General features: G+C 46.9%; 1 protein-coding gene across 1 annotated transcript; it reads right to left on the reverse strand.

The window, feature by feature from the left end:
- Window positions 1–511: 511 nt before the first annotated feature.
- LOC133367522 (trans-1,2-dihydrobenzene-1,2-diol dehydrogenase-like) lies at window positions 512–21,646 on the reverse strand. The gene is made up of 4 exons (XM_061591615.1): window positions 21,608–21,646; window positions 10,220–10,331; window positions 7,811–7,974; window positions 512–745 (listed from the first exon to the last, which is right to left on the reverse strand). The coding sequence occupies exons 1-4, from the start codon at window positions 21,644–21,646 to the stop codon at window positions 740–742; spliced, it is 321 nt and encodes a 106-aa protein (XP_061447599.1). The 3' UTR covers window positions 512–739.
- Between the last annotated feature and the right edge of the window lie 924 nt (window positions 21,647–22,570).

A 22,570-nucleotide genomic window follows, 5' to 3' on the forward strand; every position in this document is an offset into this window, starting at 1 on the left:
ACATAAATAATAAGGCTTCAAAAAGGTGTTCTATGGGAGTCAACAGAAGGCTTCTTTCAAGCCTTATTTTGTGGGGGGAATGGGGCCCTGTGGGGGCCAGGGAAGGCCTCTGTGGGTGCCTATGTGCCTACTGAGCACTATGTTGGCAATCTATGCCTTAATTCACTGTTCGTCAACCTGAGATCCCCAGTTGTTGTTGGACTACAACTCTCATCAACCCCAGACAGCTTGGCCGGTGGCCAAGGATGATGGGATTTGTAGTCCAACAACATCTGGGTTCCCAAGGTTGAAAAACAGTGTCTTAAGTGATATATATAGGTAAGTGAGCGGACTTTTGCTTAACCCCTTTCCTCTCTGTCCCACAATACTTACTGCTTAGCTTTTCTCATTTGCCAGTCTCCTCCACCCAAATATCTTAGACCTCCTGCTCCCTCCTAAAGCCCTCCTCAAATGCACCAAGTTATTCCAAAACTCTCATTCCAATGTTTGCAAAAGCCACTTTATTGGCCATTAATTGTCTTGTCCTCCATCCTCCCGTTGAGAGCCTGTCCAGCTGAGAGTCTGCCCACATGGACATTTTGACAGAGCAAAGAATACGGAGCCCCCAGGATTCCAGGAGGGGGAAACAGAGTGTGTCACACTTTGTCCTGAGAGTATGACACTTCCCCTTGCCGCCAAGCTTCTTCCAGGATGGAATTGACCAGCTCGCTGTCTGCATGGGTCAGGATGGGGCTTTTCTTCAAACCTAGAAGAAGCAGGGAGAGAAGAGAGCTGGTCATCACAACTGAGTGCTAAAACAGGAGTAGGGGAATATTTGTGGACTTTGGTTTCCATCAGCCCCACTGGTCAGGGAGCCAGTGTGGTGTAGTGGTTAGAGTGTTGGAACTAGGACCCAAGAGGCCAGGGTTCATATTTATTTTATTTTATTTTTATTTTATTACATTTTTAGACCGCCCTATAGCAATAAGCTCCCAGGGCGGTGCACAGCATAATAAAACAGGTTAAAATACAAAAACACAATAAAACATAATTAAAATTTTTCAATTTTAAATTCAAATTTTAAAATTTTTAAAATGCCTGGGCGAAGAGATAGGTCTTTACCTGGCGCCGAAAAGATAGCAAAGAAGGCGCCAGGCGTATCTCATCAGGGAGGGCGTTCCATAGTTCGGGGGCCACCACTGAGAAGGCCCTAGCTCTAGTTATCGTTCTCCGTGCCTCCCTATGCGTTGGGACACGGAGAAGGGCCTTCGACGTCGAGCGCAGCGACCGGGTAGCTACATAGCGGGAGAGGCGTTCCGCCAGGTATTGCGGTCCGATGCCGTTAAGGGCTTTATAGGTAAGAACCAACACTTTGAATCTGGCCCGGAAACATATTGGTAGCCAGTGCAGCTGGGCCAGGACAGGTGTTATATGATCAAATTTTTTTGTCCCAGTAAGAACTCTGGCCGCAGCATTCTGCACCAGCTGAAGTTTCCGAACCGTCTTCAGAGGTAACCCTACGTAGAGTGCATTACAGTAGTCCAATCTAGAGGTTACCAGAGCATGGATAACTGTGGCAAGGTTCTCCCTATCCAGATAGGGTCGTAGTTGCGCTACCAGCCGAAGCTGGTAGAACGCATTCCGTGCCACCGAGGCTACTTGAGCCTCCAGTGACAGGAGCGGATCTAATAAGACCCCCAAACTACGGACCTGCTCCTTTATGGGGAGTGTAACCCCATCTAGGGCAGGTCGGGCATCAACCATCTGGGCAGAGAGCCCTCCCACCAACAGCATCTCAGTCTTGTCAGGATTGAGTCTCAGTTTATTAGCTCTCATCCAGTCCATTATCGCGGCCAGGCAGTGGTTTAGTACATTAACAGCCTCACCTGAAGAAGATGAAAAGGAGAAGTAGAGCTGCGTATCATCAGCATATTGCTGGAAACGCACTCCAAATCTCCTAATGACCTCGCCCAGCGGCTTCATATAGATATTAAAGAGCATGGGGGACAGAACTGAACCCTGTGGGACCCCATATTGGAGTATCCAGGGACTCGAGTAATGCTCCCCAAGCACCAGCTTCTGGAGACGATTCTTGAGGTAGGAGCACAGCCACCGCCAAGCAGTGCCTGCAACTCCTAAGTCCGCAAGACGTCCCAGAAGGATACCATGGTCAATGGTATCAAAAGCCGCTGAGAGATCAAGGAGAACCAACAGAGTTACACTCCCTCTGTCTTTCTCCCGACAGAGGTCATCATACAGGGCGACCAAGGCTGTTTCTGTACCAAACCCCGGCCGAAAGCCCGATTGACATGGATCCAGATAATCAGTTTCATCCAAGAGAGCCTGGAGCTGGTGAGCGACCACACGCTCTAAAACCTTGCCCAGGAACGGAACATTTGCTACCGGCCTATAGTTGTCAAGATTTTCAGGGTCCAAGGAGTTTTTCTTTAGGAGCGGTCTCACCACTGCCTGTTTCAGGCAGGGTGGTACCACTCCCTCTCGTAAAGAGGCATTGATCACCTCCTTGGCCCATCCGGCTGTTCCGTTCCTGCTAGCTTTTATTAGCCATGAGGGACAAGGATCCAGAGCAGAAGTGGTCGCCCGCACCTGTCCAAGCACCTTGTCCACGTCCTCGAGCTGAACCAACTGAAATTCATCCAATAAAACAGGACAGGACTGTGCTCCGGACACCTCATTAGGCTCAACTGCTACAATATTGGAGTCAAGGTCCCGGCGGATGTTTGCGATCTTATCTTGGAAGTGTCTCGCAAACTCATTACAGCGGGCTATTGATGGTATTATTGCGTTCTGAGGACCAGAGTGTAAAAGTCCCCGAACAACCTTATAAAGTTCCGCTGGGCGGTTAGAAGATGACTGAATGGAGGCAGCAAAGTACTGCTTCTTCGCTGCCCTCACCGCCTTCACATAGAGCTTGGTAGAGATCTTCACAAGTGCAAGACCACAGCCGTCGGGAGTTCGTCTCCATTTGCACTCAAGCCATCTCCTTTCTTGCTTCATCACTCTTAGCTCCGGGGTAAACCACGGAGCCAATTGAGCTCTGCAGAGGAGAGGGCGCACCGGGGCGATCGTGTCAACTGCCCGGGTCATTTCCGTATTCCACAGATTGACCAGGGTTTCAACAGGAGCGTCAGTTTTATCAGCCGGAAAACTCCCCAGAGCCTTCTGAAAACCTTCAGGATTCATTAGTCTCCGGGGGCGGACCATCTTAATAGGTCCTCCACCCTTGCAGAGGGGAGAAAACATTGTGAGCCTACACCTCAATAGGCGATGATCTGTCCATGACAGAGGAATAGATGTAAAATCCCTCACTCCCAGATCACCATCCTCTGCTCCAGTAGCAAAAATTAAGTCTAGAGTGTGCCCCGAAATATGCGTAGGGCCAGTAACAAATTGAGACAGCCCCATGGCTGTCATGGAGGCCATGAAGTCCTGAGCCGCCCCAGACAAAGCGGTCTCGGCATGAATGTTGAGATCCCCCAATACCATAAATTTGGGGGATCGCAACACCAAACCCGAGACCACCTCCGTCAGCTCAGTTAGGGAGGCTGTTGGGCAGCAGGGTGGACGGTACACCAACAGTATTCCCAGTCTGTCTCGCTGGCCCAACGTAATATGGAGACACTCCAGACCATTAGCTACCTGGATAGGGTGCCTAATGAGAGGGATGGAACTTCTATAGACCACAGCGATTCCCCCTCCCCGACCCTCGGATCTACCCAGATGCTGAACCGAGTACCCAGGTGGGCACAGCTGGGAGAGATTAATGCCTCCCAGATCGCTCACCCATGTCTCAGTAATAAACGCCAGATCGGCCGCCTCATCCACAATTAAATCATGGATGAGGGAAGCTTTATTATTTACCGATCTGGCATTAAGCAGCAGCAACTGGAGATCCGAGAGTTGGCTGATAGAACTACCAGCAATCCTGTGGATGTGGGGAGGACTGGAACACGGTACAGCCACCAATTGTCTGTGCCGAGTTCCCCTCAACCGGCATGTCCTCCTCACAACGCCATACCTCCCATTACCCGTCACTACGCTAACAGGGGCCCCCTCTGGTCCCCCCTCCCAATACCCTATCCTCCCGCCCAGGCACATAATAAAATAAAATAAAAATAAAATAAAATAAAAATACACACACACTCACAACATACAGTCATACAAACATCCACTCATTCCATTCAGGTCTACACAACAACCACAGTCCCGTGCTCCATGCGCACCAACGCAGCTCTCAAACCGTTCTTCTTCCCGGGAAAAGCGCCACCTGGGGCCTGGTCCTGCGAGGTGCCCACGTGCAGAGCAGGAGCCCAAGAAGGAGAGAGCAGAGATGTTATCCAGCAGCAGCAGCAGCAAAGCAGGCAGATGGCTCTCCCTCCCTGGGCAGTGACGGTCCTCCTCCCTTGCAGGCACTGGATCTCCCAAGCCCCCTCAGCCAGCCGGCTTATATATCCCCTCCAGAGAAGGGACAGGTGGAACAGTATCAGGCACAGCTGGCTGAGTACCTGGAGCCTGGTCCTGCAAGGTGCCCACGTGCAGAGCAGGAGCCCAAGAAGGAGAGAGCAGAGATGTTGGTCAAGCAGCAGCAGCAAAGCAGGCAGATGGCTCTCCCTCCCTGGGCAGTGATGGTCCTCTTCCCCTTGCAGGCAGTGGGTATGCTGGGTAGAAAACAAACACAACAGCTTGGTTCCAGCTTGGTCCTTCCATTCGCAGAAGGGCCTTGGATCAGTAGAGGTTCCTGCCACGTTGGCTTCTGTCCCTGCTCACCAGCGGCATGTGGCCTTCAGAAGGTTGCAGTGCTGATAGCTCATGCATGAAGGAGGCATACTTTTTAGTTGGTCTGCCCTCAACATTTGTATATTACTTTCATGGATATAGGCCGATATATTTGCAGTTCAAAGAAACAAAATCTCATTTCTTCCTGTCCAAGAAGGTCCCCCTTGCAGCCCAGCTAACCAACAAAGAACAGACATATCAGTCTCCACTTGGCCATGAAGCTCACTGGGTGACCTTGGGCCACTCCCTGGCTCTCAGCCTAACCTACCTCACAGGACTGTTGTGAGGATAAAATAGGGAGGGGTAAGAACCATGTACACCACCTTGAGCTCCTTGGAGAAAAGACAGGGTCTAAATGTAATAATTAACAAACAAATAAAGCAGGGGTTTCCAAACTGTGGTCCGTGAGCTTCATTCAGATAGTCCGTGGCATGTCTGTAGGTTTTTGCTTGAACACGGCAGACAGCACATCCATCTAATTGAGCATTCATATTGATTTTGATTGCTTCTTTTATTTCTCATATTGTATTTTATTTTATTACCATTTGAATTCTAGGGAATGCAAATTGTAATGCAGTAAAATACAATACAAGAAATAAAAGAATCAATAAAAATACAATTAAAAAACTTAGAGTGTCTAGCTCAGGGTTTTACAATTGCTACCATAGGCAGGCAAATTATTAAGTGATCCGCCCAGATCATCATCAATTTTCAGGTGGTCAGTGGGAAAGAAAGGCTGTGAACAACTGAAGTAAAGTATGGGAGTTGTAGTCCCACAACATCAAGATGGCCACAGGTTCCCTGCCTCTGAGCTAACAGGCAAATTTCCGCATAGCAGTGCTTACAAACGGAAGACTCAGCTGCATGGAGTGGGATTGATGGGAGTTGTAGTCCAAAATGCCTGGAAGGTCCCAGCATAACCCACAGCAGGCTTTTGCCTCCCCCCCACCCCATATCGGATAAGCTCCATTGCAACTCCCACCCTGCCTGGCTGGGAATTTCTTGCCTTGCGCCTGCCCGCTTCCTCACTTGCACTCCACCGGCTCCTTTGCTTGTACTCCCCCTTGGGCGCCTGCCCTCCCCACTGCCCACTCACTAGCTTGCCCTCCCTGGGTGGGGATTTCTTGCCTTGCCCCCACTCGCAAATTCAAATTTCACGCTCTTGTTTGTTTGTTGAAATCACATTATTCCTGTGGTGTATCATTGCTTTTGCGCAAATATGATATTTTAATACACAATAGGGACCCCCCACGACTACAAAGCTGGGGAGGGGAGCTTCTCCCTTCCTCTCTACAAAGCAAGGAGGCCACTTTGGCTTTGTAGTCGTGGGGGATCACTGGTGGACCAGGCCAACAGGCCTGCTCTGCACCCTCCCCCTGTGGCCATGGGAGACCCCTTGAGCCAAATGCACAACATGGGGAGGGGGGAACTCCCCAGAAGATTTCAGGAGGTGCCACTGATTGATGCAGCGCCTGGGAAAGGCAGAGGATCTGTCCACACACACCCTTTGGGAAGTCAGGAAGGGGTGTGTGTTGTGGAGGGGCTCTTCCTATGGAGGACAGCACCTCCTCCCCTCACCCCAAGTTGCCTTCCTCTCCAGGAATTTTGATCTAGTCAATCGAAGAAAGTGACAGAATTCTAATACATTTGTTTAATGCTTTTCAATGGGACCCTTTCACACTTTGAAGGGTTCCCCCCCCAGCCCTGATCTGGGAAGAGAGAGCCAAGAAAAAAAGTTTTGTGCCTTTTCTTCCTGCTCCTTTTTCTTTCTTTCGTACCCCTCCTTGTCCCCCCCTCCAAACACCCCCCCCAATCTGGCACAAGGAGGTATCCCACCACTGCGTGAGCGCTGGCTTCAAGTGATTTTGCAGAGGAGACGGGTTTTATTTATTTATTTCTCCCTCTGTGGGGGGGTGCCTTCTCATGGGCCCCCCACCTCCAACCCATACCCCCCATCCTTCTTCTTTGTTTTATATATATCTATATATATATATATACACACACATAATCAATACCTCTTCCTTTGAAATTGAGCGCTCTTACGTTCAAGCGCATGCGTGTTATTGTGCTTCGGTGCAAAGGGGAAGAGAAGCATACGTCATGTTTTGCGGACCAATTGGCTGATAGGGGGTGGAGTTACAAGCGGAGCTGCGGAAAAGCGAAAATAATGTACTGGTCTTCCCGCCACGTGTGTGAGCGCAAAAAAAGTGTATTTTTCAGATCGGAAAAGAGCAAACAAACAGGCAAAGTGGGAACTTTTGGATGACAAAGCGAATATGGAAAACGTGGATTATCCGGGTCAGTTTGGACGAGCCCTAAGACTGCTCCTAAACACCTGATATGGACCCAACAAGAGCCCACCAACAAAACCTAGCTGAGCCAATTATCCCAGTAGGAGATTCTGAGAGAATTAGGAACAATAAGACCCACTCAATGTTTTTCAGACAGGGCACATCTACTCCCCCTCTGTCTCACACCCAGGGAGGGCCAGCCTTTTGCCAGTTACAGACTCTCACTCTGAAGGCAACTTTCTTCTATGGTTCAGTTCACTGCACAGGCTCCCATCCTGTGCAGGAACTACACATGCACCATACACCCTCTCCACTACCAATCTCCTCTAGATTTTTTTTTAAAAACTAGAAGGGGGTAGTGCCCTCACCCACAGGACTCCCTAAGGGGTACCCCAAGGGCAGCCAGGCTTTTATGCCCCCTGACCCAGCCAGGAGCTGATGCAAAAGGCTGCAAGATTAACTGCGGCCTCTCTCTGGAGCAAGGGTCAGGCAGGGGGTCCCAGCCCTTGCAGCACTTACCAGGGACTTCAGCTGTCTCAAGAGACAGCAACCCAAAGGAGCAAGCAGCAAGCACCCAGATGCTCAGATACTCTCAGGGCAGGTCTTCTCCAGTCCCCCAGTGCTGCAGCTGTTCCCCATTAGTACATGTGCTAATTCACACTAAAACATGGTTTAATAGTGGTATGTGTGAATCTGGGCCATTTGCTGCACTTTGACCTGCAGGGAGCATCCTTGCCTCTTACCTCCATGAGGAAGACGTTCTTTTCCCAAGCTGCCCGCACCATTGTCTTCACCTCAGCAGTATTCATGCCGATTGGCTTCTCGCAGAGCACATTCTTCCCAGCCTGGATGAAGAGGAGGGTAGACGGGAGGTAATATGGATTCACCACCCCTATGTGCACCACATCTATTAAAAAAAAGGAGAGAGAGAGAGAGAGAGAGAGAGAGAGTGAGAGAGAGAGAGAGAGAGAGAGAGAGGATACCCAAAGTTTGACATGAGCAGGAAATGGGAACAGGGCCAGAAGGCAACTCAAGAGACCAACATTCTACCCTCAGTTCCTCTTCAGTGCATGATCTTTTCATGCCTACAAATATCAAATGCCAATGGCAAATCAAGTACAAAAGAGACAGAGCACCTGTCCCAAGTTTCTGGCATCCTTCCAGGGAAGTATTTTGCTAGCAGACTGCCTGACAATAGTTCTGTGTGCAAAAGTAAAGCAGGCTCCCTCTCTCCACATATAAGACTCACTGACCACTGAATGGAGGTAGGAAAGAAGTAGGTAACAAAAAAGCAAGCCACCAAAGGCATCCCTGCACATTTAGCACAGTGTGCAGGGCAAGCTGAGACATGGTTGTGTTCTAGTTAACTAAGCACGGAGAAGATGCAAGAGCGGTATTGCTTGGAAGGATGAGAGTTCGTAAATGATTTCTTTCAGTCAAAGCGATCTTTATCTCCACGCTTCTTTGGATTTTCTTATTTTTTCTTCCTTTTTTTCCTTTTCTTTTTGAGATCCAGTCCCAACCAGGGGTGTAGTCGTCCAGAGTCGCAGGGGGTTGCAGACCCATTACTTTTTTGGGAACAGGGTCCCAGCCAGTTCCCCACGTATGAGCCGATCAGCATGAAAAGGAAGCATGTTAGGCACTGAGAACAATCCTTGCCCTTTCATGCTGACTGGAGCCCATCAGAGTGAAAGGAGGTGAGTCAGCCAGTAAGAAGACTCTTCTCAGTAGCTAACACATAGCCTCCCCTTTCATGCTGATTGGCTCTGTTGTAATGGAGTGTGAAGAGGGAGATCAAGGGAGTCAAGGGCAAGTGGAAAAGGGGGCGTGGCCATGTGGTGGTGTGGCATTACTGTCATGAAGGGACCCTGCACCTCTGAATTAGCCACTACACTACTGGTCCCAACATCCACTTGGCAGGTCAACAAGACCATACGTTGAAGGGAGAGCCTGCTTTAGTTTTCCACAGATTACTACTGTCAGGCAGCCTGCTAACAAAAGAGTTCCTGGAAAAGATCTGTGGAGGGCCCCCATGCAACAAAACATCAAATCAAGTAGTACACTCTGTGCATATGGTAACAAATCAAATATCATCCCACATCTCAAATTGCTGTTGGATTCCAATGTAACCTTGGACAAGCTCAGTGCAGGGGGGGGGCGGAAATCAGATGCGCCTGATACGTGACATGACTGCCAAGTCAGTTGCTCCCTAGTATACAGGCGCTCTAAGAAGCAGCAAAATCAGAACTGATTTTGTTGCAAAAAAAAATTGGAGAGACACATAGACGGCAGATTGTTTCTTTTTGAGAACAGAGTTTGGGGAGGCCAGCATTTATATACTCAAGACATGTGAGACATCATTAGGGATCAATGGATCCTTTGTTCCTAAAAAAGAAAAAGGATATAAAAGTCCTCCAGCTTCATAAATTTGCATATAGAGGATACCAGGAGTATTAGTGTTCCCCAGGGGAGGGATCCTGTTGCACCATCCTGTAGCAACTGTGTGGCATCATTTATAAGAGGGGCTGGCAGGTTCACACACTAAAAAGGCCTTCTGCACCTGGCACAGGCCCAACATCAGGGATCACCATCCTTGGACAAATGCTAAGGCCCCAGTGCCTGGAAAGATCCCATTGCAGCCTCAAGGGAAGGCCTGTGGTAACCCAGTGGTAGAGCATGTGCTTTGCATGCAGAAAGACCCAAGATCTATCCCCAGAATCTCCAAATATTTATTTATTTATTTATGACATTTATACCCTGCCTTTCTTTTCATGCTAGAAACCCAAGGCAGCCTACATATGGTTCCCAGGCGGTCTCCCAGTCAGGCACTGACCAGACCTGACCCTGCTTAGCTTCAGCAGGGAGCTAGCCTCATGTACCTTCAGACCATAGCCTGGGACTGGGCGTGTCCCATCCAAAACCCAGGAGTAGCCTTCAGATTTCCCCAGCAGGCTCAGGAAGAAGGCCAACATGCACGTTGTCTACGTACAGAAGTGGAAGCTCAGATGTTCGGGCAGGGATGGAGAAGCTGTGGCCCTCCAGGTGTTGTTGGACAGCTCCCATCAGCCCCAGGCAGGCAGTGGCCAAGGATAATGGGATCTAGCCACAGGTTTCTCCATCCCTGTTTTAGGAGGGAAGGCTGCAGTGCTCACCAACATCTGGATCCTCAGCCAGTTCTGCATACGAGCCATAAGCCTTGGGGATGCCATGGGTCTTGGCGTATTCCTGAGCCCGGCTGAGGTCATGAGAAGTGATGGCCACCACCTGGAAGAGAGGGAAGAGTGGGTCAGCTGAATCAGCAGGACTCTTGAGCCCCTGTTTACTCGTCCAGCAAAATGAGGCAGTAGAGAGCAATGATAGAAGTCTGGATTGTAACCCTTTGGGCTTCAGGTAGAGAATACCAATTCTGACTGATGACAATTTGTTTTTTATAGCATTGTCTGTGTGTATGATGCTTTACAGCAAGGCTGTGGAACCTCCAGCCTGCAGGCCAATCCTGGCCTGCCAGGGGGCAAATGTGGCACACAAGGCCATTTTCCTCAACCCAAGCCCACCTGGCCATCAGTTGATATCAGTTGTTGCAATCCATGCACGGTAAGGGTCCTCTCTCTAAAATCAATCCAACACAAACACAAGATCCCTAATACATATAAAATGGGACGGTATTGCACTCACAAACATTTTAATGCTGCGGATACAACTGTTAGAGCGAGACATACAGAATTAGCCTGAAAAACATAACTCATGTGGCTATTACAACAAAATATGAACTAGTCCTGAACAATGGAGTATTTTCCTCAAGGGGTGCAGAGCCTGAATCCCAGGGGCCAAATGCAGCCCTCTAGACTTCTTCATCTGGCCCTTGGGATTGTCCTCAGGCCACACCCCTCATGAGCCTGCTTGAGTGTTTTTGCCTGGCTGGCTGTGCCCTTGAATTCTGATCATGCCTCTGGCTTGCTTTGATGGCAAATACAGAGGAGTGTGGGAATGTGCATAGAAACTAGTCTTCTGTGCAAAGGCAAATTTTACATTCATTGCTGTGCCCACTTTTGCCTCTGGCCTTGCCCACAGCTGGCATGTGGCCCTCAGAAGGTTGCCCTGAAGAGAATAGGGCCCTGGGTACTGTAGTTTGAAAAGGGTGCTGGGAATTGTAGCTCCGTGAGGGGTCTCCTAACAACTCTTACCATTATTAACAAACTACGTTTCCCAGGACTTTGGGGGGGAAGCCGTGGCTGTTAAAGGGTATAAGAGCACTTTAAATGTATGTTGGGGATGTTGGATCCCATGTAAGTAGTAATGAAAGCCACAGAATTTGATGTGGTCACCCAGAGACTGTGTGGAGAGAGAGAGAGAGAGAGAGAGAGAGAGAGAGAAGCAGAGGGCCCAGAACAGATCTCTGAGGAATTCCTTTTTTTAAAAAAAGACACATCAGAGAGAAGGTTGTGCTAAGGGTGTGTTGAGATGGGCGTTCATTGCAGAATGGGTGCTCCTGAGTCCTGACAGATGTACTTTTCTTGCAGTGCCCACATGACGTAAACTAGTTGCCAGAGCAAAGCGTTTCCATTAGCCACACTGACGGGGGAAAGGATTGATCTGCTGATCAGTTGCGAAGTCTCTTTGAAGCTGATTTTTTCAAAAATGCACCCAAGCTGCTTCCCTCAGGTATGACAGTAAAAAGGGGCAGGGTTTGACTAGTGTGCCCCCGTTTTCAGAAAAGAGAGGTGGAGATGCACTGGTATCAGCAGAACAGTGAGTGTGTTTCTACCCATATTTGGCATCAAAACACCAACCCATATTTCCCCCCTCATTTAAACCCCAGCCTAGATGAGAAGCACTCTTGGCACAAAATAAATTTAAAGGGTTGAGTTCCACCAGCCATTTCTTGAGATGCCAGAAAAGGGAGCTGCAATCAAGGAAGGGCGTTGGCTTGAAGCAGAGAGGAGGTTGCTGCTGCCAATATATGTCGCAAGCTCTGGGCTCTGGTTCCACAGCTGCCTCCTCTTTCCTTTTCGGACAAGTGCCAGTGCATAGAAAAGCACTTTGCAAATAGAGTCTGCCAGACACTCTCTGGTAACAAAAAGGAATCTGCATTTATCTCTCCAGCCTCCTTCCTCTTCCGTGCTATAGGTGCAGGGGTGTAGTCGTACAGGGTCTTGGGGGGGTCTTAGATTAGGGTTGCCAGGTTCAGGGCCTGAGACTGATCCTGTATCTTTAGGAGAAGAGAAAGTCAGCCCAGTGCAGGTGTTCTTGTAATGGGAAAAACCACAAGGTGGAATTCTCCCTTCCCCCTGCACAACTTTTAAAGATGCAGAAGACCTCTTGGAGGCTGGGCCTGGCAACCAAGAGATCTTCTGTATCTTTAAAAGTTGTGCAGGGGGAAGGGAGAATTCCACCTTATGGTTTTTCCCATTACAGTGTTGCAAGAACACCTGCACTTGGCTGACTTTCTCTTCTCCTAGATACAGGATCAGTCTCAGACAACCCTATCTTAGATCTCTTACTTTTTGGGAGCGGTGTCCCAGAAGGATCCCTATGTATCCAGCATCACACAAGCCAATCAGCATGAAAGGGGCGTGTGCTAGCCACTGAGAAGAGTCTTGCAACATGCTTCCTTGTCCTTTCCTGCTGATTGGAGCCAATCAGAGTGAAGGGAGGTGAGTCAGCCAAGAGACGTAGCTAACACTCTCCCTTTTCATGCTTATTGGCTCCTAGAGATATCTGTTGTTATGGGAGAAGCCATTAACAAGGTTCTTATTCTCAATCCAGCAGCAAAAAAAAAAAAGCAGGAGGGGCATGGCTTTGACTATCATGAAGGAACCCTGTACTTCTGAATTTGTCACTACGCTATTGTATAGGTGGAGACAAAACTTATAAACCCTCTGAAAGATGGCCAAAGCCCAATGTTCCTACAATGTTCCTGGAATGTTCCTGGAATGTCTGACACACACCATTTAAAGGACACTTAAGGCACTTTTTCCCCCATCCCAAAGAATCCTGGGAACTGTAGTTTGGTAAGGGAATTATAGCTCTGTGACAGGTAAATTACAGTTCCCAGGATTCTTTGGGTGGAAGGGAAGAATGTGCTTTAAATGTGCAGTCAGCAGCCAAAGATGCTCAGAAAGCCTAAACTCATCTTGCGCTCGCGCTTGCTCTCTGGTTGTTTCCAGGTGACCTGTTTGTTAAGCATTTGTCCCGGTTTTGTTTCACACCACTTGCATGGAGGTTAGATCCAGCTACTTATTGAGCATTCATTCTGATTTGTATGCGGGGAGGTCAGATGATGTTGTGCAGAGTAAGTGTTATCCCACACTTTCCAGTGCATTTTCTCATCTCTTTCCACCAGACTTTTTTTTTTGGGGGGGGGATGAGTTTGTTATGCAAGACAACCAAATCAACTTTTAACTGCATGACCTGAATTTGCTGGTATCTGATTGACTCCCACTGAAAAACGCTGACAACAGTCTCGTTTCTCCATGTGTGCATTTCTCTTTGCATGAAGACACCTAAATCTCATCGCCCTTAGCTGGGATGTGTGGGAGAGAGCGGGATCCCCCTTTTGGGTATTTCCTTGCCACTCTATTGAGAGCAATCAGCCAATCCCCCTAACAAAAGTAAGGGCTTGGCAAGGCTCCCACAACTATTAAGGCAAAGGCAATCTCCAGGAGTACTCCCCAATCCATCAACCTGTCCAGCCCCCAATCTTACAACACTCTTCATGTATCACTGTATGTGACATTTTACCATGTAAGCAAGAGATAGCCCCTGCCCTGTCCCATGTTTGACAGAAGGAAAAGAGCAGAGGGAAGTTCTTATGGAAGCGACAATTGTGGATATACATAAGCTTGAGTTGAGTCACATCTAGAGATGGAGGAGAAATTTGATTCAAGTCACACTTTCTGGAACAAGATGCGAGCTGAAAGACAGCCATCCTTTGAGATGTCCATTTCTCCAAATTTTTCAGTGCAGTTCTCCAGCCAAGTATTGTGTACACAAATGCACATGTTAGGGTAACGTGTGCATTAAATGCCTATATTTGTGAAAATAGCATGCAAATATGCTTTATAATAAGGGAAACTGCTTTGCAAAAATGTGTATATTAGGCAGGCTGGCATACAAACATGTGTATGTTCAGAGAAATTGGCACTAAAATGCTGGATAATTTCCATGATGATTTTCTTTTTAAAAAAATTGCAAATTGCTGCAAAATTGTGGAGGATAAAATTTAATGCTGGAAAAATGAGGATCTGAGAGAAACCAGAGCTGACAAATTCATCCATACCTAGTCACATCATTTAAGAACATAAGAGCCCTGATGGATCAGGCCAAAAGCCCCTGTAGCCCAGCGTTCTGTTCTCTTCCATTGTTTCAAAATAAATTATTACAGGCTGATCAGTTGATTCAAAGAGACCATTGCTGGCTCCATCCATGTGAAATTTACAAGGTCTTATTTCTCATAAGAAATGCTGGCAAGACTCCAGCCACAGGAACACCGCTTCCCAAAGAGGAACCGGCCCTAAAAATTAAGAAAGGGTTTTTTTCAGACTCTCCCACCCCTACCTTGTGATCCTCAGGTGGCAAAGTCTTCAGGGTACTAGGAAATCGTGGGTGATCTTCCCTGCAGAGCAGATTCCCCAGCGGGTGGCCACCATGGCAGAAGAGGGCAAGAGGCAACAGAGTTAAGAAACAATAGAGCTAATGTCTGTGCCTGTGACCTGCAAGGAGTGAAACTCTTGACAGTTAAGAGTTTGCTGCTCTTAAACTTTCAGAAGAGGAAAAGAAACCAGCAGGCGGCAGCAAAGGCTCAGGATAAGGAAGGGGACAGGGATGGCAAGATCTATCAATTTCCATTTTCTGTGTTTCTAATTTTTCCAATCTTAAATTCAGTTCCTCACATTTCTCTAGCAATTTGCCATTTAAAAAAAAATCCTCATGAAAATTCTTCAGCATTTTAGTGTGAATTTCTTCTAAAAAACACAATTTTGTATGCAGTTTTGACTAATCTAGACAATTTTGCAAGCAATTTCTCCTAATGCACACTTTCCCCCAATATGTGTTTTTGTTGTTAAGATTGTTTGTTTGGAGAACTGTATCGCAAAATCTGGACAAGTGCAAATTTTGAAGAACAATTGTGTTTAATTTCTGATATTGTTTCAGAAAGTGCAAATTTGATAGATTCAGCTTTAAATGTGAACTGAATTGAATTTCTCCCCTGTTACTAGAAGCGGATGCCAGAGAGATCTGTCAGGTTAAATCAGGTCAGGGCAAAACAACAGCCCCAAACTCCTGGATTCTTATAGGCCAAGGCTGGGGAATTTCTGGCCCTCCAGATTAGAGAGGGAATGATCTGTCCATTTTCATTCTCTCTGTTTCTCATTTTTCCAGTCCTAAATTCAGTACTTCTCATTTCTGCAGCAAAGTGTGAAAAATACAAAATTCTTCAGCATTTTAGTGTGAATTTATCCTAAAAATCAATTTTAATGCATTTGACTAATATACACATTTGCAAGCAATTTTTCCTAACAGAATGCATTTTTGTGTGTTATTTTCATGAATAGATTTATTTTTATGCACACCTCCCCAGATATACGCATTTTTGTAAACACTGGTTAGAGAACTGCATTGCAAGATTTGGATAAGTGAGAATGGTGAAGGATGGTTGTGTTTCAGTTCACGTATTGTTTTGGAAAGTGCAAGTTTGATAGTTCCACCTTTAAATGCAAAGTCAACCAAAATTTTCCCCAAACCCTACTCTACTGGCTATAAGCCATGCTGGTTCTGGCTGATATGAAAGGGAGTCCAACAGCATCTGGAAGGCAACAGGTTCCCTGAACTATGCCCTTGAATTTTAGGGAAATAGGAACATTTTCGTCACTCTGGCAATAGTGCTTCTGTGCCTTTAAGAGCTGCATGGGCTGAAACGTTAGGAAGAACTTCCTGACCGTTATGAAGCAAGTTGTTTGATAGTGGAACAGACTGCCTCCGAAGGTAGCGGAGGTGGGCTCTCCTTTGTCATAGGAATTTAAGCGGAGGCTGCATGGCCTCCTATCAAGGTTTCTGTAGAAGGGGATTTCTTATAAGGCTGATGACAGCGCCTGGTGTCCTTGGGCAACTGCTAGGGCCCCAGTACCCTAGCAGGGCCCACTACTGACACCTGACTTGGGCCCTCCCAAGCAATGCTACTTTGGGAGCATTGTGGCAAATTATAATGGGGGCCAGACCCAGTTGTCTGGCATGGTGCCAATGCCACCACCAAATAAGCCTGACAGGATCCACCGATAGACAAGGGGCTTGCCAGAGCATATTTTGTCCAGTCTCATCAAATCTGGAGTTAGCCCTGATTTCCTGCATTGGCAGGGGATTGGACTAGATGACCTTTCAGGTACCTTCCATCCCGATGGCTGCATATATGCCATATGTTTAAAGCAGCCCCCCCCCCGAGTCTTGGTAATTGTAGTTTTTAAAGGTACTGGGAATTGTGAGCTCTGTGAGGTGTAAGTACCGTTCCCAGGATCCTTTGAGGGGGAAGACATGCTTCAAATGTGCTTCAAATGTATGATGTGTACACATCCCATGATTCTGAGGTGAAGCTCCTGTTGGCATGGAGATGCAGTGACAAGGGAAGGGAGTAGGGTTGCCAAGTTCAAGACCTGAGACTGATCCTGTATCTTTAGGAGAAGAGAAAGTCAGCCAGGTGCAGGTGTTCTTGCAACCCTGTAATGGGAAAAACCACAAGGTGGAATTCTCCTTTCCCCTGCACAACTTTTAAAGATACAAAAGACCTCTTGGAGGTTGGGCCTGGCAACCAAGAGGTCTTCTGTATCTTTAAAAGTTGTGCAGGGGAAAGGAGAATTCCACCTTGTGGTTTTTCCCATTACAGGGTTGCAAGAACACTGCACTTGGCTGACTTTCTCTTCTCCTAAAGACACAGGATCCGTCTCAAGCCCTGAACCTGGCAACCCTAGAAGGGAGAGAGGTTCACTTATTGGATTTTTGTCAGTAGTGCAGCTCTGAAAGGCATATGTACTTCCTTCAAGTCGATTTCGACTTATGGCGACCCTATGAATAGGGTTTTCATGAGGCTGAGAGGCAGTGACTGGCCCAAAGTCACTCAGTGAGCTTCATGGCTGTGTGGGGATTTGAACCCTGGTCTCCCAGACCGTAGTCCAACACCTTAACCACTACACCACACTGGCTCTCCTTAAAGGCATAGGAGCATGTATATTATGCACTCAGGAAATTGCATTGCAATTTACAAATCTGTTTTGGGGGGCAATCATATTTATTGCTCAAATTTATTTCATTTATATTCTGCCTTTTAATATTTAAGGGGGGGGAGTTTAAAAGGCACAGGAGCAAGCCCTGGCAGAAAACAAGTTGTCAGACCAATTTTAAGAGAGGGATTAGATTAAGTGACTTGGAGGAATAGAGTGAATGGATCCAGTGTTCTTTCAATGGACGCATGTGCTTGAGCATCTACCTTGCATGCAGAAGACCTCAGGTTCAATCCCCACCATCTCTAGGTAGGACTAGGAGAGTCCCTTGCCTGAAACTCTGGAGCGCTGCTGCCAGTCAGTGTACACAATACTGAGCTCGATGGACCAGTGGCCTGACTCACTACAAGGCAGCTCCCTGTGTCCCTAACAGCAACTCTTCCCGCTTGCCATTCCCAGCAAGTGGTATTCAGAGGCTTAGTGCCTCCACCCAGAAGCTGAGACTTGCAAAAGGACAGTAAAGCCACACATTTTTTCAGAGGCTCAAATAAGAGAGAATGAGAAATAAGGTTGCTGCCTTGCCTTCTTTTTGCCACCTATGATCTTGTGCCTTTACCAGCTTTTCTGGCATAGACAGTGATTAGAAAAGCCTCACCTGGCATTGGAAAAGCCTTTTGTGTGTGTTGTAAAGGCGCTGAGGGAGGCCCAGTGAAGTGGGCAGCGATGATCAAAGATGGACAAATCTGTCCATTTTAGCTTCTCTCCATTTCTCATTTTTCCACTCCTCAGTCTGCCCCATTTCCATATCAGCTGGCAATATTTTTAAAAAAATATGCATGAAAATGCATATTCCTGACATACACATTTTGTGCACAGTTTTGCCCCAATTTTGCAAGCAGTTTGATCCTCCTGGGAAAGGAACAGGGTGCAGTGGAGTTCCAACTTCATCTGAGAGCAACATGTTTCCAACCCCTGAATGAATGTGTCAGACTTGGAGATCCCGGTTCAAATCTCCATTCAACCAGGAAGCTCACTGGGTGGCCTTGAACCAGCCCTTTCTCTCAGCTTAACCTACCTCACAGGGTTGTTGTGAGACAAAATGGGGGGCACGGAGAACCATATATAACACCTCTGCTTATGGATCTGCACTGGCTACTTATATGCTATTGGGGCAAATTCAAGATCTTATGTTTAGTATATTAAGCCTTGAACAGCTTGGGACTAGCTAACTTGAGGGACTGCCTTGCCAATCTGCCAGATCTTTATGTTTATCTGGAGAGGAGCTGTTAAGAGTCCCACATGAAGTTCACTTTGCTTCTACAAGACAAAGAAAGCATTTTGCATGTCTGCATTTAGGCTGTGGAATTTCCTGCCTATTACTACTGAGCAAACACCGGCAGTACTTTGTTTCAGGTGCCTCTACTGTCTTTACAGAGGCCTTTTCTGATGTATATATAGCTCAACCATTGGTTATTCTGCATACCGTCCAGATGTTGGCTAAGTATTTTTATGTGTTTTAAGGATGAGTTATCTTCATCACCTGGATACTTTATCTATCATGCGGCATACAAGCCTATAAATAAAATAAAATATGTCACCTTGAGCACTTTGTAGGAAAGGTGCAATAGAAATCAATAAAACGATGACAATCAGTAGAATGGGACTAGACGTTGGTGCTCCTGGATTCTCTGATGAGAGGAGTGTGATCTAAGGGGGCAGAGGAGGTGGGAGTCCTGGTAGTGGGAGGGGGCAGTGGGGGGGAAGTAAGACTGTTTTGAGCATGAGAACAAGTGAAATTCAGGCTCGGGTCACTTTGTCCCCTCCTGTCTGCACCAAAGACTGATCTATGGGGATGGAGAGCTACACTGCTGAGCCAGGGGAAATTGGAGCTATGTGCATTGGGATCCAGCTGGGACAAAACAAAACAAAACAGGAGATGCAACTTGTGCCAGCCTACTTTGAAAAAGCAGCCCGCAATCTCAAGCCTGCATGTATAATACCGATGCAATTTATTGCAGCAATTGTTTGCTTTGCCAATAAGGGCTGGGTGGGGGCTGGGTTATCAGCTGCGTTTCCCAAAAGGAAGTGGCAGTGTTTGAACCCACTTCCCAACCCTAAACCGATTTGCTTGCAAGATTCTGTGGCCACAGCCCTTTGCCTCTTAGTTAGCAAGGTGAGAGGAAGGAGGGCAAGGAACACCACCCAGAGGGATGAATCTGGCTGAAGAACCTCCAGTTGCTAACCTGGTAAGGCAGGGTAGAAGAACCTGTGTCTCCTTGGCTTAATTTCATGCGGGGGAGGGGAAGTTGGGAGGGAGGAAATGGGGTGGATAGATGGAATATTAGAAGTAGGAGAAAAGAGCCTCCTGTAAGCCCTCTAGGGGGCGCAACACTGATTCATCATTCTGTCAGCACCCCATGCTGGGCAAGATGGGGAGGAGGAGCAAAAAGGGGATGGCCCCACCCACCACTGACATGTGCCCCCCTCCTGACATATTACCACCTCCAGAGGGAATGCAGCCCTTGATAGAAAAAAAAGGTTTCCCATCCCTGTTGTAAGGGGTCAATAGTCACATCTGCACATACATTTAAAAAACATGACACCCCCCCAAAAAAAAGAATCTGGGAACGGTAGTTTGTTAAGGGTGCTGAGAATTGTAGCTCTGAAGGGTAAACTGCAGTTCCCAGGATTCTTTGGGATAAGCTATGTGCTTCAAATGTCTGGTGAATGTGACCTACTACGCCCCCCTTTTTTCCCCATGGACTGCCTTCAAGTCGATTCCAACTTATGGCCACCCTCTGAATAGGGTTTTCATGGTAAGTGGTATTCAGAGGGGGTTTCCCATTGCCTCCCTCTGAGGCTGAGAGGCAGTGACTGGCCCACGGTCACCCAGTGAGCTTCACGGCTGTGTAGGGATTCGAACCCTGGTCTCCCGAGGTGATTGGATATTTACTGGCAACCCTGCTTGTACAGGAGAAACAAATAGCCCTGCATAGGTGTGTGCATGATTGTGTGTTTATCATGCTCCAGTTTTTTGTGTTTATCATGCAACAAAAGCAGGAAGAAAAAACCCCAGAACATTTGTGGTATAAGAAGTTACAGGATTTCCTTTGCAGCCATATGGCTCTTTGTGTGACAGCCAGTGCAGTGTAATGGCTAGGGTGTTGTACTATGACCTGGGAGATCAGGGTTCAAGTCCCCACTCAGCCATGAAGCTCACTGGGTAACCACCGGCCAGTCACTGTCTCTCAGCCTAACCTACCTCACGGGGTTGTTGTGAGGAGAAAATGGGGAAGAGAGAACCATGCACACCACCTTGAGCTCCTTGGAGGAAAGGAGGGGTATAAATTAATAAAAAAATAAATACATTACTCGCATGACGAACCAACCTTATAAAACCCATGTCCTGAAACATTATATATTCATTTGGAATACTTTGTAACCCATTCCTTTCCTGCAATGTAAATTACTTTATCCTTGAACATCAGCTATGGATAATGCTTTTGCGTTTTAAACAGATGTGCCACATAGGATCTTACCTTTCATCTGATGCAAGTACTATGCTGTACCTGTTCTTTGGTTGGTTTGTATGGCAACGATGCCTATACTTTGTTTTTATTTCTGTATTTCTGTCTGGCAACAAAAATGTAATTAAGAAAAAGTCACAGGATTTCAGCAAGAAGCTACCACATGACATGCACAGACTGGAAACAACTGCCCTGATACCATCAAGAGCACAAATCATCATGAATGTACAATAAAAAGACTGTTTGGACTGGAGGGGCCGTATATCCTGTCTTCACTGGGCATTCATTCTGATTGGTTTGCAGGGCAGTTATACGACAATGAACATTCATCCTGATTAGTTAGCAAAGCGTTCATACATCTTCCTATTAGTCGTTCATTCCTCCCACACTTTTCAATACATTTCGTCCATCACTTTCCTAGCTGCAAAAAGTCCATTTCTTTTTTAAAGTAGATATGTTGAGCTAGGGAGACAGAGTTCTTTTAATATTTCTTGGAAACTGCTTAGAGTTTTTTTTTTAAATAATCAAACGGTATATACATTTTGTTAAATAATAAATAAATGAATAATCCACTATAATTGCACAAACAAAGTTTTATGCACTTGAATCTCTCCCATGAAATACTGACACGGCCTGCAGGCGCCCTTTAAAGGCATGTTACCAATGTAGGCCTTGTGAAAACTCGATTGTGTGCTTCCCCCTGCTGGCTTCCCATGCCACTTGGTTTAAAGCATAGACTTCTGCTCTATTGGGTTTCCTTTGGTTGACCACTGCAGTCATATTGCTCCTTAGCACTGCTTACGAGAGGCGTGGACAGGGCAGCTTTGGAGTCCAGTTTCATCTTGTTATGTTGAGAATGCAGAAGTATGCCAGCCCTTCCAGGAATCTCATTTCTCAACCTCAGTTCTCCTTAACCCACGTGCTGAACTCCCTTAACCAGGGATGAAGGATATTGTATTCCCGTGGACCTTGTAAATCTATTACGATGGTAAAAGCAGCATATTTGCTACGAAGAAATGCTCCCATGTGGATAAGCCCTAATGTTTGGTGTGAATGCGGTCTTACTATATCCAGAGGGTAGGCCTCTATTTGTTCTCTGTTTGAAGGGCTGTCTGGTCCAAATCAAATTTAATCTACTGGGAGGACTGAGCCTCAGTGGTAGAGCAACCTGCTTTGCATGCAGAAGGCTGCAGGTTCAGTTCCTGAAATCTGCAGGTAGGGATGGGAGAGATCCTGTTTGAAACCCTGGAGATCTGCTGCCAGTCAGTGTAGACAATATTGAGATAGATAAACTAATGGCTTGACATGGTATAAGGCAGCTTCCATATGAACCATAAGAAAGGCAGCAGGGCCCTTTAAGTTGCCCACCAGCCATTTGTACCTGGACAGCCAAATGAGCAGCCACACGGGACACCTGATCACAGCCTTCTCACTATTGGGGGCTGTATTGTATTTCTGTTTAAATAATACTAATTATCTCTAAATGTGCATCAAAATTTGCATATGCAGATCTGCCCCCTTTGTTGGTGGTGTGCTAGTGGCCATTCTAGGAAAAGGCCTACTGTCAGCCAGCTGTATACTCTGCTGCTAATAAAATCCATTATGTTACCAACACCTATATGGAGTCTGAATTCTAATTCTGTTTTTGGAGATGTTGGAGATGCATTTTTAAAACATGATTGTGCATGCACCTTCACCAAAAAGGTTTTTTTAAATATTTTTAGATTATAGCCTCCTCTTCTAAGCCACAAATGTAAGGGAGAAG

The sequence above is a fragment of the Rhineura floridana genome, chromosome 11, assembly GCF_030035675.1.
Source record: "Rhineura floridana isolate rRhiFlo1 chromosome 11, rRhiFlo1.hap2, whole genome shotgun sequence".
In the NCBI taxonomy this organism is placed as follows: Eukaryota; Metazoa; Chordata; class Lepidosauria; order Squamata; family Rhineuridae; genus Rhineura; species Rhineura floridana.

Bases quoted from the DNA above. Each gene is read 5' to 3' on its own strand.
- LOC133367522 (XM_061591615.1), bottom strand. From the start codon at position 21,646: ATGAAACTGGACTCCAAAGCTGCCCTGTCCACGCCTCTC. The intron at 10,332-21,607 runs GTAAGCAGTGCT...CCTCTCTTCCAG, and splicing joins CTGCCCTGTCCACGCCTCTC to GTGGTGGCCATCACTTCTCA. The intron at 7,975-10,219 runs GTGAGCACTGCA...TTTTTTTAATAG, and splicing joins GGCTGAGGATCCAGATGTTG to ATGTGGTGCACATAGGGGTG.